The sequence below is a fragment of the Pollachius pollachius genome (genome assembly GCF_949987615.1).
Source record: "Pollachius pollachius genome assembly, chromosome: 2".
NCBI classification, from domain to species: Eukaryota; Metazoa; Chordata; class Actinopteri; order Gadiformes; family Gadidae; genus Pollachius; species Pollachius pollachius.
In genome coordinates this window covers 4,269,302-4,286,801 of record NC_136935.1, presented here as the reverse complement: position 1 = coordinate 4,286,801, position 17,500 = coordinate 4,269,302, and the positions used below count along the sequence as shown (strand labels likewise).

Here is a 17,500-nt window from a genome sequence, read left to right as displayed (position 1 = left end):
CTACGCCCGGATAAAATTAGGGCACTGAAAAATAAGTCCCCTAAATGCTGAACCGTTACCGGTTCTATAGACAAATGGTTTCAATGATGTTATTGCATCTTGTCAGTGGATTATATCACTGTATGCTTTGCACAGAAAGAGATGGCTTATTCAGCTTCATCACGTAGGATTTTAAACTGCTATGAAAGTGCAAAATGTACAGTTTTACCTCCAAATATGCATTTCAGAATGGTTATAGTGGCTAGGTTGTCAGGTTGTGGTCAGAGCCCAAGTCATAAAGTAGATAACCACAATCTGAAACCTCTTACATTGCATACATAGCACGACTACATCCAATGTATATAGTAGCCTCGTGTATGTATGCATGCGGTATCCTGTGTAGAAAGACAGGCCCTAAAAGACAGACCACTCTTCGCAACCTTTCTTCCAAAACCGGCATTTGTTCTGTGCGTTAAACAGCACACAGACACAAACATAAACACACACACACACGCACACACGCTCACACGCAATCCCGCCGCAGTGGATGTGGGAATCATGGTGGGATAAATGCTTTCATTTTGGTCAGAATTGGCCACCCATTACGCTGACTTGCGGTGGCATCGGGTGGCAGTAACGTGGCCTGCTGTCTACGAGGAAATGTTTTTAACCCAGCATGCCGAGCTGCCAGAAGCAACAGAACATCAAAATCAGTTCACTGTTTGGTTGCCGTTGAGTTAAGTAATAGGCATTTCGATATAGCAACTGCTCACTGCGATCAAGCCGTGGTCATTTGAAACCAACAGAAAAAGAAACTGATTTATGGGAATATATGGGAAAACACCGCGGTAACATCTTTGTAGCAGACAGGACTACTTATGTCAAGTCGAGGATGACTCATTTTATTCGGTGAAACAAGACTGCAATCCACGTTCCGATAGAAAGAACTCTGGAAGGGACTTCAGTCGTGTTCCTTTTGGCATCACCATTCCGGGAAATCCTGTGCAAAATACTACCCTGAGCTAAAATAAGTACGACTCACTTCAGAGTATTTTTTCCACAACGAATCCACACAGTGCCCTGAAGACCAGAAGTTGCAGACAAAGCATTTTTTTTTTTTTTTTTTACGACAGGATCTTAATCCTTTTTTTTACTCATACTACTACGAAATACTCATACTATTTCTGTATATTTTAATTTTTTCCCTCCTCTTTTTCTTCTTCTTCTTCGGCCCATCCGGCTCTTAATAAATAGGTGCTTGACTCACTGGCGGCGGTAATGGAGGGCAGCTGGATGTGATTATCTTCCTGCCATGAACTCTCATTGTATCAGCTTTCTTGGCCGGGCCGTAAATGAAACCAGAGCAATGGAAGCGGGGGAATTGCGCGCTTTTCCTCACAACTGTAAAGCGAGCGGTCGGACAAAGCAGGCAGTGTGGCAGCGAGGACTTCAACTCTCAGCCACGTGCTGCTCTGCTTTTGAGCAAGGAGTTAAAAGGAGAGGGGGGGGGGGGTTCTCTCTTTGGGATGAAACAAGCAAACCTAGGGAGGCTATGGTGTATCTGAACCAGGCCCGACTGTATTGGTAAATAACCCCTGGATGTTTATTTCATGGAGTTCGGAGTATATTTGTGTGAAGAAGAAAGATGTACGTGTGTATTTTCTTTGATCATGGTACTCCTCAGCTTCTCAAAACATTTGTATACATTTCCTTTTTCAAGGGCATCTCCACAATTAGATTCACTGGCGAACATCCGATCCTACATCCTGTGTTTGTGAAAGAACCCATTTCACAAATAACCCAATCCATCTCACAACAATCTATCTGTGGTACCGTTCGCCCTCAGCTATCTGAAGCTTTGTAGCTACCTCCCTCCCAACAGCAGGGCAGACACTCAGACTCACAGACACATTCAGAGCTAAAAATAAAACAAATAAAAACAAACAAATGACAGCCATACTTATATAAATATGTATATATATATATATCACCACCGCCCACTTAAGGACATCTCAAAACAACATGGTATATATATATATATATATATATATGTATATCCTGTCCTCAGCGGGCCAAACAACTGTCATGCAGCGTGGCTGGCATCCAGGCAGCCTGGATGGATGTGCTCGGCCCTCGTTTAGCTTTAACGCTGCCCCAGCCTGGAGCCAGCAGCCTGGGGCAGGCAGCGGAACAGCACCCTGCACTGGCCTGGAATACCAGCCTGGTGCCAGGGGCCAGTGCCCGGGCGGACATCAGATACAGGGGGGGGGGGGGCGCCCACAATCGTTTGGGGGGGGAGACGCGGGGTCGCACTCCGAGCTAATTTAGACAACCAACTGTCACACAGACGTGGCTTCAGTTGCCTGTTCTAGCGTCTCTCCAGGGTCCGTGCTTCCCCCCCTCCCCCCCCCCCCCCTTCCACCCTAACGTTGGCACGGTTTCAAGGCATGTGCACGTGGCGGAGGCTGAAGAGATATTGCTGGATTATCGACACGCGAGCGTGTACAGAGAGGACGGGAGAATGGCCGCGGCTGTGTGATCCCGGAGCGAGACCGGCCAGTGAAGTAGGATTTAGCAGCTTACACAACAGGCCTGGGTCCATTACGCTTTGGAAGTCTGTGTGTCGAGGCTGGAAAATAGCATTCCCTGGTGACCTTGCGGAATAATAATCGGTGGGTTTACATGAATGAAGTGTGACGCTGACAAGTTATTTTTACCCTGAATACAACTAAGAAGGTGTAAGAAAATAACTGAAAAGAATTGCTGGATAGAAGACTCGACAGACTTAGATGTGCAGTTGTCGTAGTAGTGAACATAAATTAAAGGCTAGCACTGATCACCCTCTTCTGAAGTTCATTGTATATAACTTTCCCTCCGCGGTATACATCCAAGTAACGCTTAGCATGAAGCGTGGGCGAAACATTCCACAGAAGATGAAATCACACCTCCAAACCGTAGGCTGGCAAACTCTCAAGCATTTGCACTATTTCTGTTCTTACTGCCGTACCCAAACTGAATTACTATGGGCTGGGTGGAGAAAGTGATTCATACCTGCGCGAGCCATTTCACTAGGAGTGGCTGGCTGAACACGTTCAGCCAGGAAACAATAACGAAAGGGTGTGCACACAATTACACAGTTATCTGCCCGTACTCATTTAAAAAGCAATCACAGCAGCACTCGCCCATCCGTAGGTACGACCGTAGCGAAGAGCGTGTATAGTTTGTTTTGCTAATAATAACCAAACAATGAACATCTGGTGGGCTGGTTTGGCATAATGTAGCCCCTGCCAATGAAAACATGTTCGAAATTATCCACATGAAAGACTCGCATAATATCACGGTAAAAACGTTCTGTACCCCTTTGTGCTTCATATGTGCAGTTTGTGAGTTTGGACGTATTATACAACCCACATTCCACTTCTTTTTGATTTCAGAATATGCCTGCCTATCCCTGAAACAGTCCTGGTGCTCCTTAACTCAAACTAGGCAGAACAAATAGGACTTTAACCGTGTGCAGTTAAATTCCAACTTGAGCGTTACTGCGAAGCCAAAGGTCTTATTAGACAGTTTGATTTACTCTGCTCACAAGAGGGGGCCGACAAATGGTCAGGGTGCAAACAGTCGAGCAGGAGAGTGGCCCAGAATAGTTCATGGAACGCTTCCACGGACCACTCGCGTACCAGAGCCACTACCTTCAACTCCCAACCCTGACACTTTTTCCATTACCAGCGGCCAGCAGCTGGGAGCTCTGGTCAACATTACGACCGTGGTGTCAGCCAACACTTTGCTCCGAAGCAACATACAGCGAACTCGCTCAAGCATGTCTGCAGGTAGACCGGGGGCACGATATGAAGCCCAGAACCTTTAGCAATGGGTGTGGAAGACCACGACCCACATGATCTATCCTGTCCCCCTTCTGTCTGACCCAGACTGCAGAGGCCTGCTTGGGTGCCGGACCCTCTGCTAGTTTTAACTCTGGAGGATTCATCTCAGGGAAGAGGAGGTGGGGGTTGAGGGGTACAAGACAGCTCCAGGAGATGGGCACCAGCTGTTTGCCATTATCATACCTCTTCAGGGCAGCTCTTACGGGAAGACACACGAGGAAGATAAACGATGAGACAGGCCCGGGACAGGCTACAGACACTTCTCCTCTCAGGGGGGCCGGATCCCCTTGTGATTACGGCGATTCTCCCCTTTTCCTGCTCACATTCTGGGCAGACACCTCCGATGACGCCGGCCCAGAGGAGGTCACAGAGCAGCGTATACAAGTCTGCGCTCCCTTTACTTTTCCCCAGTTGTCCGTAGCCGGTGTCGGGCGGGATGTAAACAGTCTGCGGGGATCTGGCACGCTGCTGGAGCAACGGCCTCGCTCAGACTCTAATTACCGCCCCGGCTCGGCTGAGCAGGTGGAAATTTGGATGAGAAACTAAAAAATAAAAAAGGGAAAAGTAGAACTACCGACTACCAATCCTCCATCCGTAATACAAAAGTGAAAAAATACACTGTGTCCGTGTAAACAAACATTACCTGCAGGCCAGACTAAACATCCTCTCACAGCCAGACACCCTATGGATGGCTTTCACACTTTAACGCTCCAATCCCAGGAAGGCGCAGCGCTGTGTAATAAGCCTCCACGCTAAAGAGCCTTTCAATTAACAAATCACACCCCGACCGGACTGGGATTACACAGCTTGTCCCTCACAACAGCGCCGGCTCCACTGTAATCACAACCGCCCGCGTGGCGGTAGTTAAACCAGCACAGGTACGAGACAGTGCCTGAGGCTTGTTGAAGCTGCGGTCTGGCAGATGACCCTCTTAGCGCTCTCTAAGTGACGGGTGTTTATCTGTGGGACACTGAAGTACAACCGGAGCGCCGCGAGGCTTCCGTCCCTGCTTTAGTCACTGGCGTAATGTAATGCGTGCGCTCATCGCTATGCCCACCCAGCCTGGTGTGTTTGGGTTAGCGTCTAAATGTTTCCCGGCTTACTTTAAGCAGGACAGGCAATTTAAACGGTTTACTCTACCGTGAATTACAGTTGGGACGAAGAGAAACCCCAAATCCGACTTCCCCTGATAAGCAGAGAAGGAGAAATCGATGTCCGTTATAACGATAAGGAGTAAACACACGGCCATATAACAGGGAGAGCTTTTGATATGTGTGTATAGGTGGGTTTGATTAACAGCTTTACAGCCTTTCTCTGTGTTCGATACGAGTTCAGCGTGCTCCAAATGCCCCAATGAAGTTCTCTCCCACAGTGAAAGTGCCTGAAGTGCGGAGTTAATGATGCCAGTGAAATTTACAGGCCCCTGTGAATAACACCATATGAGCGAGTTGGGGAAGGGGTCAGAGGAGGGGTGAGGGTGCGGGGGTGAAACACCCCCTAGGACGTAGACACGGCCTGGGTGTGTATATATGGTAGAGTCACCGTCAAACAGCACACAGTCGGGCCACTATGCGATGACAAAGGGCACTATGTTTTCCTCTCCCTGTCCCATTCCTGCTTAGGGGGGTGGGTCTGGGGTTTGCATTGAACACTCTAGGGCTGGTAACACATTCACACTTCAGGACATGGTCCTGCTGACCAGCAGGGGGGCTTGGGCCTGCTGAGGGGCCCCCATGGGGCCCAGAACCCCAGGTAGTTGTTGTGTAACAATGTGGCTCACAGTGTCTCACAGGTTTAGAAACTGGATCAGAGCCTTTCCTCTGTCTGGTCGACCAGGACTTACACACTGCGTTTTTTTGGGGGGGGGGGGGGAATTTAGTGTTTTTATTTTCAGACTGTTGTTTTGACTATCTGTCTGGAAGTATTGTTGTGTATGGGAGTAGCCCAGCTGCTATTGAAGCGATCAGAAATAAACACACACTAAAATAGCTACTATTGACTGTTATTGTGATGGCGATGTTGATAGAAGGGGGAGGGCAATGTAATCAAGTTGTCAGAAGAATTGTCTGAGTCCCAGGTCGACATGTACACCACACGCAGGCACAAATACACACACACACACACACACACTGAGGCTTACCTTCACATAGGCTGTGAAGTGCTGGCACACCTCCCTGTTGATGTCTAGGTTGAGCTGTTGGCTCAGCACGCTGACCGGCACGCCGTTCTGGGAGAAGTAGATGCGCGAGGGCTGACCCCGCTGCCTCTTATCCACATCAGCTGTCAGGTTGTACAGCAGCTCTGTAGAGACACACAAACACAGCTACAGCACAGTGTGTGTGTGTGTGTGTGTGTTCTTGTGTGTGTGTGTGTGTGCGTGTGCTTGTGTGTGTGTGTGTGTGTGTGTGTGTGTGTGTGTGTGTATGGGTGTGTGTTTGTGCGTTAGTGTGTGTCTAGGTGTGTGTGTGTGTGTGTGGGGGTAAGTGTGTGCATTAGTGTGTCTGTGTGTGTGCGTGTGTGCTTGAGTTTGTGTCTAGGTGTATGTCTGTGTGTTTGTGTGTGTGTGTGTTTGCTTGCGTGTGTGCATTAGTGTGTTTGTGTGTGTGTGTGTGTGTGTGTCTGTGTGTGTGGGGGTGTGTGCGTGTGTGTGTGTGTGTGTGTGTGTGTGTGTGTGTGTGTGTGTTGTAGTGTAGTGTGCAGCTGTTCACGGGTGTTGCTTTAAGAATGGCCTGTAAACGCCAGAGAAGGTGTGATAATTCCCGGTCAATTGAAAGTTAACACTTCATCGACTAATGCCAGCTAAGGACTCCACCGCATCATAACCAATAGGAACATTCTCCTTGTGTTTGCTTCTCTGTAACATTAAATTTCCCGACTTGCCATGGACAGGTCCTAACATAACCCAATACAGGATCCTAAGGCCTGCAGCACCATTGTTTCAGTGGTTCTTGTTAGTAATCCTCACACTAAATGCCCAAGAAGAATGCGGGTGCCTCTATGTAAAACAGATTTCATCCTGAGGTATTATCGTGGCTAAAGGTGAACAGACTGGGGAAGGACAAACAAAAGGAAATGAATTTTCCGACTGGCTAACTCGACTGGCGTGTGGTCGAAAGAGGACTTTTGCCATAACAACCCCCCCCCCCCTTCTATGACCGGCTTCGCTGGGAAGAGATGGACCCACAACCCCCTAACGCTTTCCAGAGATACAGCACCCTAAGCCCCTGGTCAGACATGACAGCGTCTTCCGAGCAAGACCTTATTTGGACTTGGTTCCCAGTTCGCTTGCCTTCTCTCCATTTCCGTTGAATGAATTAGCCCGTACACACCCTTTCGTTCACACCAAAGCCTACTGTTCGCCCCCCACCCCCTGCCAAGAGGAGGGGGAGGGGGGGGGGGGGGAGGTTGCCATGAGCTCACTCTTGCAGATCATCAGCCGGTTCTCATTAACCGGAGTCACCCAGAGCAGAGGTGCGGCCCTTTCCACGCCACACGCCAGACAGCCAAACACACACAACAGAGGCCCCGTTTGTGACGCGCGCGGCACAAGGGTAATGGCGGTCTGGTCCTCCCCGTCCCCTGGGTCAGGGGGGGTGGGTGGTGGCACACCCAAACACTGTAGCGGGACAACACCCTGACGCCACGGCACACACTGAACACCCGCTGGACAACGGGCCGGTTACCACAGGGGCGCCACAGCATGGGGATAGTGATTGCTGTTAGCCACGCGCTAGTCACACAGCCGCTACCACTACACCCCGACAGCATTCACAGAGTTATCGTCACTATCGAGTCGATGAAGAGGCGTTTTCATCCAAAACGACTTGCAGGGAGTTCATTGACATCTGGTTAAAGGAACGGGAGTCTGGATTAGGTGTGTCACAGAGACCGGGGATCGAATCAAGTGCCTTTCCGCTGGGAGTCATCCACCTTAAAGGTTGCATCAGCGATTCTAGGCCGAAACATAAATGATCACATTCATCTGGTCTTTCCTCACGATCCGCTAGCTGCCCGCCCCGTAAGCAGGCCGTCGAAAAACAGCGTCTCCGTAGGCAGCCCGTGCTCCGAGATCGCACACAAAAACAAATGGTACTACCAAACCACTCAAAACCAAAATAAATAGTATTCAAACCAATCACCGACAGGGGGCGGGTGTTGTGGGGTGTTGCTTCATGACAGTTTTCACTTCAACATTTTTACTTGATAGTTTTTGCTTCAACATCTTCAATTCCATTTGCTGGATGCACGAAACACCTCCGTGTTTCGTGCATCCAGCAAACGGAAGTGAAGATGTTTGGGATCTCGCTTCAAATACCAACAGAAGGGACGTCACCCAGCCCCGATCATGTTTGTGTTCTGTGCTGTGTGTGAAGGGGAGGGGGGGGGGGCACGAAACACTTCTGCGTTTCGTGCTTCCGAAACACTTCTGCGTTTCGTTCTTCCGAAACACTTCTGCGTTTCGTGCTTCCGAAACACTTCTGCGTTTCGTGCTTCCGAAACACTTCTGTGTTTCGTACTTCCGTTTGCTGGAATGCACGAAACACAGAAGTGTTTCGTGCATTCCAGCAAACGGAAGTGAAAATGTGGGGGGGGATGAAGGGGGGGGGGATGTACCTATCTGTCCTGGCACCTGCCGTCCACGAAACTGCAGGCAAGCGGAGAGGTTGAAGCAGTTGAGGTTCTGGGGCCCCTCGTGGCACTGTGGCACCGTGATGTTGATGGACACGGGCAGGAAGATGAACACGTCCACGCTGATCACAGGGCGGGTCCTACAACAGGAACAGGAAACACAGAGACAGGGGGAGATGAGGAACAGGAAACACAGAGATGTGGGCGTCTGAGCAGAAATAAAGGACTACAGAGTAAATAAAGTCACCGCAATAGAAATAATAAATAAACAAGACTATGCTAAGAACTAACAAAAAAATATCCATATAATAAAGACATATATACACAGTAGGAAGGAATAAAGTCGAACAAAGACCTATGTTTAAACATTGTTTATAGCAGACACACATAATTGAGCGTGTCTAAGGTGTACAGAAGTCCAGATGTATGTTTAGGGGGTTGTGTGTCTGTCTGTCTGTCTGTCTGTCGGTCTGTGTGTGTGTATAGATATATATATATATGTATGTGTATGTGTATGTGTGCGTGCGTGTGTGTGTGAGAGACCAGGCATTCAGCCATCTCAGGAGAGCAGTGAACTGTGAGCTTCATTCTAGTGAAGGAAGAAGGCGCCGTACTGGCAGCTACCCACCTCAACAGCACCACGCTGTCGGCCATGAACGCCCCAATGGTGACATCTGCAACAAGACACATAAACGTTGAGTGTGAGAAAAAGCTATAAAACGACCGGAAAAATTAAACCAGGAAAATGTGCTTAAAATATGTCCCTCACACCTGCCATGTCTACACAATAGACAGAGACCATTCACATTGAATCACTGCAATACTTGTTTAGCTGGCTCGGAGACTGAAACTCCACAGTGGAAGCCCCTAAACAAGATGCCTTTTGTTTCGCGAGAAGCTAGCCCGCCAATTTTGAAAGACTTTGGGGATGAAACCGAGGCTTAACCCGTCTAATTGTCTCCTGTTTGATGTCTTTGTTTTGAAATTGCCAGACAGGCCTCTTTGTTAGCCTAAATCCTTCGCCGTCTGTTCTTTACTCCTCACCCCACCTCCTTACCCCACATCAAAGTCTGTTCTCTGTGCCCCTACCTGCGTATCCGTTGCCATCCATGTCCACATTGCCAGAGATGGACTGGCCGAACATCTGCAGGCCTGGGCTGATGGTACGGCCAGACAATCGCTGTTGGGGAAGGGAACAGCCGGCTGAGCAACAGCATCCACACACAAACATGCTTCATGCAGCGGAACATTTATTGGGACGATAATGTATGATTGTAAATGTTCTCCTTTATTAAGCGAGTGAAAGTAAAGTATGGGCTTCAGTTTATGGATGCTAAAAATGGAATGGAATGTGTGTAAGGAATATGTGAACAATTCATAAGTCAGTTCATTAGAAGCCTGGCGTTTTTCTATGCATACGGTTAATGTTACTACATGATACTGTGTGGGATCCCATCGCCGGCGACAAAGATGACTATATCTGAATCGCTGAGCAGCGAACGACCACAATGAATGAATAAATGAAACCCACTCCCACTCGTTAAACAGAATCATCTGCGGGTACGTAGGCAGAAACACATGTGAAACCTGAGATTCAGGGCTTTTGGGGCATCTCTGCTGGAGGAGGGGGGTGGAGGGGGGGGGTTTACTCAACCACCGTGCTGCGCTGCCTGCGTGCCTCAGTGCAAGGGTGGGGGCGGGGAGAGAGTGACGCCTCTCAAAGCCAGGCGGAGCCGGCCGGTCGTGTTCTAACCGTCAACCCGCTCCGTCGCGGCGAGGGAGCGGGCGAACGAGAGACGCTTTGTAGTCGCTAATGAAAACAAGCTACCGGTTTGGTAGCTTCCCCCTGCCGACCCGACGTCGGCAGGGGGACGACAAACCAAGGCTGGAAACCGATTCCCAGGGCTGTGGTGGAGAACCACCTGGGTAGGTTACCGCACATTAGCCAGATACTGCAACGGTTGCCGAGTCAGCACACACACGCGCGCACGTGCCCCCTCTTGGCTGCTCCGTGCGCCGCTAATGCTGTGAGGCTGGCAGAGCCCCGCTCGTTAAAAGGAGATGACGGAATGCGTTTTGCACAACGCCGTTCACAGCGCGCGCAGAAAGGAAGGCCGTCAGCAGCGTCGGTTTAAGATGTTTGTTCCCCAACAATAATAAAAGACTGGATCGTTCTGTGGATGCCTTTCTAGTCCACGGGTCTCATTAGGCTGTTGTTTGTAGCGCTCCAAAAATAACACAGCTACGTCTTAGGTTGGACTCTGCAAGTTAGAGTGTTGTGTGTGTGTGTGTGTGTGTGTGTGTGTGTGTGTGTGTGTGTGTGTGTGTGGTCGTGTGTCTGTGTATCGGCATGTGTGTGTGGGTCTTTGTGTGCGTGTGTGTGTGTGGCCACTTTTGTGTGTTTGTGTGTGTGTGTGTGTGCGTGTGTGTGTGTGTGTGTGCGTGCGTGCGTGTGTGTGTTTGTGCGTGTGTGTGCGTGTGTGTATGTGTGCGTGCGTGCGTGTGTGTGTGTACTCGTGTGCGTGTTTGTCTGTGTATTGGTGTGTGTGTGTGTGTGTGTCCTTACCATGGAGTACTTGGTGATAATCCCCTCGCTGTCCCCGTGGTAGATGTACACAGCTCCAGCATACTCCTCTTCCTTAGGAGCGCCGATGGCTACATCTACAGAACCAACAGACCATCGGAGCACTGAGGTTACATCGGCTACTTCAATAGGCCGTTTGAATATGTATATGCAGGGTGCGATTTGCCGGTGGGGATGGTGGGGATTATCCCCCCCTCTCGTTTACACGTCCTAACCTCTGCTGAATTATTTTTATCCTCGGTGGGGATAAAAATTATCCCCCCCACCCAAAGTATTTTCACCATTACATCGTAATAATTAACAACCAAAATACACAGGGTCCGTCTTCATTTTGAAACATTTTAAAATGTTTCTCAAAATTATCCCCCCTCTGGTTTTTTCACAAATCGCACCCTGTGTATATGGATATCAACACTGTTACTGTGAAAGAAAGAAAGAACGAAAGGAAGAAAGGGAGAAAGAAAGAACAAAAGAAAGATCAAAAGAAAGAGAGAAAGAAAGAAATACAGAGAGATAGAAGGAACGAAAGAACGAAGGAAAGAAAGAAAGAAAGAAAGGTTAACGTGAAGGTGAATCTTCTATTGAGTCATTGTTTGCCCAGGTGGACCACCTATGGCCTAGGAAAGGATTTCGCATAGAAAGCCTTTTAATAGACACTAAAAGGTTATCAGTGGCCGTAAAACAGAATGAGTCGCCCAGCGAGCGTTGAACCAACAGCGTAAAGACCTGGCCCAATAGCTCAGATCGACATTTATGGACTTTTCCATTCCTAAACTCAAGCCCTCCAAGGAACGTCCCATTATGAATCTAAGATCATTAAAAACTAATTTACTGAGGCTAGTGTATTTAACCAGTTAACTCATGCAAATAATTCATAGATGAACATTCCGAATTCATAAACTTATTACTATTACTAAATCATCCAAGGATCCATTCATGCAGCTTCTGACAACCTTCTCACAATGAACGTCTGGTGCTGCGGTGGCAGCTGAGAGCCGGCACTTAAGCCATTACCGAGCCCACGTCCCCCCAGTGAAAGGCCTGATGAGTGACTACGTCCCGGGTGACTTGTGTCTGTGGTACACGCTGTTCCAGGCGGCAGGCCCCGGGGCCGTTCTCCCACCCAGACCTCCACCCAGGGGCCGATTCCCAGCCATAACCGAAACAACCGGCGCCTTCAGAGCCAGTTGGAGTGTGAGAGAAGAAAAGCGAAGGAACACTAATGGCTTTAATTAATCACATGTGATTGCGCAGTTTAGCGAACACGAGGCGGTGACTTCTGATGACGCGATCCCCCCGGGGGGATGTGAGCAGTTGTGTGTTTCTCAGAACGAGGGGAATTCAGTTCACCCTGCAGAGTCTGACGACCAAACAGGGTTTCAATTCAGGGTTGATTCGTTCAAAACTGTGGAAGAAGTATAAACTGCATGACTATATTGTCCTAATAGCAGGAGCTCCTAGACTCTGACTACAATAAAGCAGTTAACTCCACCTTGATGGGATAGTACTGAGTCATTGCCCCTCAGAGGGGAATCCTAAGACGTTTAACCTAAAATAAAGAGCTTTAAGTTATGGCATGTGATGAGGACATACTCAAGTGTTAACAAAAGCTTAACAGGTTTAACCGGTCCCTCCTGTCAGGAGAAGCCATGGCCCCTCAACAGCGGCTTCCGTGATTGGACGGGTAACAGCTGGCGTATCGATCACTGACCTTGATAGCCGTCGTCGTCGATGTCCCCGATCGCCGCAATGCTTTCTCCGAAATGTGCGTTGTAGGCGTTGTCTCCCTTCAAGACACCGGCCTCCTCCATCACTCCCTGGAAACAGAACGAGACGACATGGTTTGCATTCTTCTGAGTTGTTCAATGGTTGACTACTGCCGTGTTGAAACCGTGGTTAATAGTACCAGGGTTTCACCCCATAAATAAAAACAAAGCTGTGAACACAACTCCCATTTACTGAACAAGCCGTGGCAGAAAACGACTCTTAATCGTTGTATGCTGAACAATTCTACTGCTGGATCCAATGATGGGTTCACATTGTTGTTGTATGAAAGTTGTAACAACAGCGGTCTGAGTTACATCAAGCACTAACGACTGACAGATCGAGCAAACACAATTATCTAGTCATACGGAAACCGCTTCCACTCAGGTTAAACAAAACTGATTGATGGATGGCTGCAGGTCTCACACATACACAAACACGCACACACAGCGAATAGCGGACACACACACACACACATACGCATACACACAATGAACACAAATACACAGCGCAAGCACAAACACACACACAGACACACACACATTGGGATAAAACATGCACACAGCGAACACACTCACGCACAGAAACACACACAGCAAACACACACACACACAGTGAACACGCATACACATCGCAATCACAGACTGAAAACGCACATACAAAAAAACAGATCAAAAACAAACACACACACAACGTGAACACACACAGACACACACACAAACACAACACAAACACAAACACCGAGTGAACACAAACATACACAGATAACACACACACCCACACACACACACCCACACGACTACAGGGAAAGCGGCAGTGAGCGGAGCTACGGCGTGTCTCCTCCGAGCCACTCACGTTGCCCCTGCTGAGGTAAACAGTGACCTGGCCCTCGTCCCGAAGCTGGCTGTGCATGGGGGCGGCCACCAGCAGGTCTGACAGGCCATCCCGGTTCAGATCAACTGCACACAATGAGGAGCCAAAGTAAGAGCCCATCTGGAACCAAGCCAAGCCACAAAGCAATGGGGTCAGAATACAGTGCCAAACACAAGGTCCAAATACAACCAAAACCGCCCCCCCCCCCCCCCCCCCGCTCCCCTCCCCTCAAACACACACACAGTCAAACTCAGTTCCCAAGTCCTTAATCTGCCTGCTGTACTTCCCCAATGGGTTTGAATACAAGATGGATATTAGCACAGTGATGTAATGCGTGAGTAGCTTTCTGGCTCTGATTTGAGGGGTTTTCTCCTAAGTCGCTGAAACACTTGAAACAGAGGTAAATACTGGGTTCTACAGGGCTAAACAGATACGCTAGCTACATAATGGCCATGTCTAACGTAACACGTGCATATCGCGTACATTCTACACATCAATAGAGCGACAGACACTTACCATACTCCCAGAGGCTTCAAACGTCTTCACCAGAGATCCTCCCTCGATTTTAAAAATATACGCCTGAGGAGAAGCACGTCAATCAATGTCCATCAGAAGCACAGGTTCACAAAGACACACACGCACACACACACACACGCATGCACGCACACACACACACACACACACACAAACACACACATCCATATATTTAAAAACAATAATACGGATACAATACATAAATAAATACTACAGTGATCCATACTATAATATTAAGGACATCATGTGATAGAGCCAGGGGTCCTACTTTTCCACTGCCGCTGTGCTGCGGGGCCCCAGCGGCGACATCCATGACGTTGGGGGCCGAGAAGTGTCCCGCGGTCACCGCGTAGCCTGCGCCCAACCAGAGACACGCCCTAACTGTGAGTCCGCGGCACACACTTTGTGTGTGTGTGTGGGTGTGTGTTTAGCTGGTAATGTGTGTTTGTGTGTGTGAGCATTTGTGTGTATACGTGTGTGTTTGTGTGTGTGTGTGTCTGTGCGTTAGAGTGTGGTTCTGCATGTGCAGGCGGGTATGATGTGTGTGTGTTTGTGTGTGTGTGTGTGTGTGTGTTTGTGTGTGTGTGTGTGTGTGTATACGTGTGTGTTTGTGTATGTGTGTGTCTGTGCGTTAGAGTGTGTGTTCTGCATGTGCAGGCGGGTATGATGTGTGTGTGTTTGTGTGTGTGTGTGTGTGTGTGTGTGCGTGTGTATATGTGTGTGTTTGTGAACGTGTGCGAGCGAGCATGTGTGTATATGTTTGTGTATGTGTGCGAGCGTGCGTGTATGGATGTGAGTGTGTGTATGTGTGCATGTGTATGTGTGTATGCGTGCGAGCGTGTGCGCATATGTATGTGTGTGGATGTGTGTGTATGTGTGCGTGTGTATTTGTGTCTGCGTGCGAGCGTGTGTGTATATGGATGTGTATGGATGTGAATGTGTGTATGTGTGCATATGTATGTGTGTGGATGTGTGAGTATGTGTGTGTATGTGTGTCTGCGTGCTGGCGTGTGTTAGTATGTATGCATGTGGATGTGTGAGTATGTGTGTGTATGTGTGTCTGCGTGCGGGCGTGTGTGTGTGATTCCCTGACAGCCGGGCTGCCTCACCGAGGTAGCTGTAGTGATTGGACTGCACCTCCTCCTTGTTGAGGTTGTAGGAGGTGTTGGAAGACATGTTGTACACCTTGATGGTTCCAGTCCAATAGTAGGAACCTGGGGCCCCCATTACCACCAGCTCCTGAGTACACACACAACCACACACACACACACACACAAACAACAACACGAGAACCCCCAGACACAAACACGCACACATACACAAACAAAGAAAAGAAACACACAAACACGCAGACACATACACAGACAAAGACACAAACACACAGACATGCACACGCATGTGCACACACAAACACACACACACACAAACAACCACACGAGAACCCCCAGACACAAACACGCACACATACACAAACAAAGAAAAGAAACACACAAACACGCAGACACATACACAGACAAAGACACAAACACACAGACATGCACACGCACGCGCACACACACACACACACACACACATGCACACACACACACACAAACACACACACACACAAACAACCACACGAGAACCCCCAGACACAAACACGCACACATACACAAACAAAGAAAAGAAACACACAAACACGCAGACACATACACAGACAAAGACACAAACACACAGACATGCACACGCACGCGCACACACACACACACACACACACACACACACACACACACAGAAAGACTTGTTTGAGTCCGATGGTCTTTGACGCAGATCATTTTCCTAGCCGTACTGTAAAAACACTAAGAACACAGACTGGCACCCGCACAAACACAGAAAATACCTACACACTCCCACACACACACACGCGCGCTGACACACCAGAGGGTGAAGTTCTGGTTAACCAGCGGCCGCAGACTGGGTTGCACTATCTAACTCCCAACCACATCGCCGGGATAAAGAGCAGCTGTAGCAGACCGCTTTGATGTTCCCTCTTTCAGGAATCCAGGGCCTCAGTCGAAAATCATAGCTGTGAACTGGTCTCGGTCACGGCCTTATGCTCATTGTTCTCAGCAATTAAAGACCCATAACCAGAAAGGAAATACAGAGTGGCGTGAAGTGGCCTTCCACCGACTGAGAGAGAGATAGAGAGGGAGAGAGAGAGAGAGAGGGAGAGAGAGAGAGAGAGAGAGAGAGAGAGAGAGAGAGAGAGAGAGAGAGAGAGAGAGAGAGACATAGAGACAGAGATTGAGAGAGAGAGTGAGGGAGGGAGAGAGAGAGAGTGAGAGAGAGAGAGAGAGAGAGAGAGAGATAGAGAGAGAGAGAGAGAGAGAGAGAGAGAGAAAAATAAAATAAACATGACATCTTGTTTGGTTCTATTTCCTTTCACCTGAGCTCCTATTTTCAAAGTTTTCTACACGAACCTCAAACCAAACCAAATTTTCTTAAGAGCGCGATACGCAACATTGTACTCGATACCTTAACAAATAGCTACCGACAAGCACAATGTTGTCCGTGCGCTGTGCTGTGAATATAACATCTGCAGTGAGTGAGTGAAAGACAGACTCCAGCAGCTCTCTGTCTCACTATGGTTCCTTCAGAATACCTGACATTCTGCGGGCAGAGAAAATTCTGTAACTTAAAAAGCGAAAAACAGTGGAGTATTGGTGTCATGTTGTTTCGGGGTGGGGTAATTTCATATCCGAGTTGAATTGTAGAACGCAAACTCTCTCAAGAATCCTCTTAAAAGTCTCTCGTGAAATACATTCAAAACAAATATGAGGAGGTTTTAGTGACGTCTCACAGGCCGAAGTCATTCACAATTTAAGTTACAATTTACATGATTTATTTTGAAACCCGATTCCAGGTGGTGGATTCAAAATGTTTATCCAAGCATTATTGTAAGAATTTAGGATATACTAAGTGTAACACACTGCGGAGGGTAATTTAGAAAGCAAATACACCAAATTGCAGAGCAGAGTAATACGCTCAGTGGCAAAATAAATATTTTGTTTAAAATAATAACGATTTTCAAACTCTCCATGTAAGCGTTGTAAGAAAATTGCCATTCAATTGACTAACCTTTACACAAAAATATCCAAATATCAATCTTAATATTCAGATCGCGATCGAGCAAGGAAACCTAGCCATAAGGAATGTGTGTGTGCCCTCTACGGCCAAGGAAGTAAAAGAAACAATGATCCGAGACATGCTTACA

General features: G+C 48.3%; 1 protein-coding gene across 1 annotated transcript in view; it reads right to left on the bottom strand.

Annotated features, from left to right (window-relative positions):
* Positions 1-17,500, bottom strand: part of itga9 (integrin, alpha 9) — a 56,568-nt gene that overhangs the window by 28,143 nt on the left and 10,925 nt on the right. Inside the window, 10 exon segments of the mRNA XM_079729032.1 lie at positions 6,004-6,164; positions 8,478-8,632; positions 9,121-9,166; positions 9,582-9,672; positions 11,059-11,153; positions 12,788-12,893; positions 13,696-13,833; positions 14,230-14,292; positions 14,516-14,601; positions 15,357-15,486. Coding sequence (XP_079585158.1) covers positions 6,004-6,164; positions 8,478-8,632; positions 9,121-9,166; positions 9,582-9,672; positions 11,059-11,153; positions 12,788-12,893; positions 13,696-13,833; positions 14,230-14,292; positions 14,516-14,601; positions 15,357-15,486 — 1,071 coding nt within the window.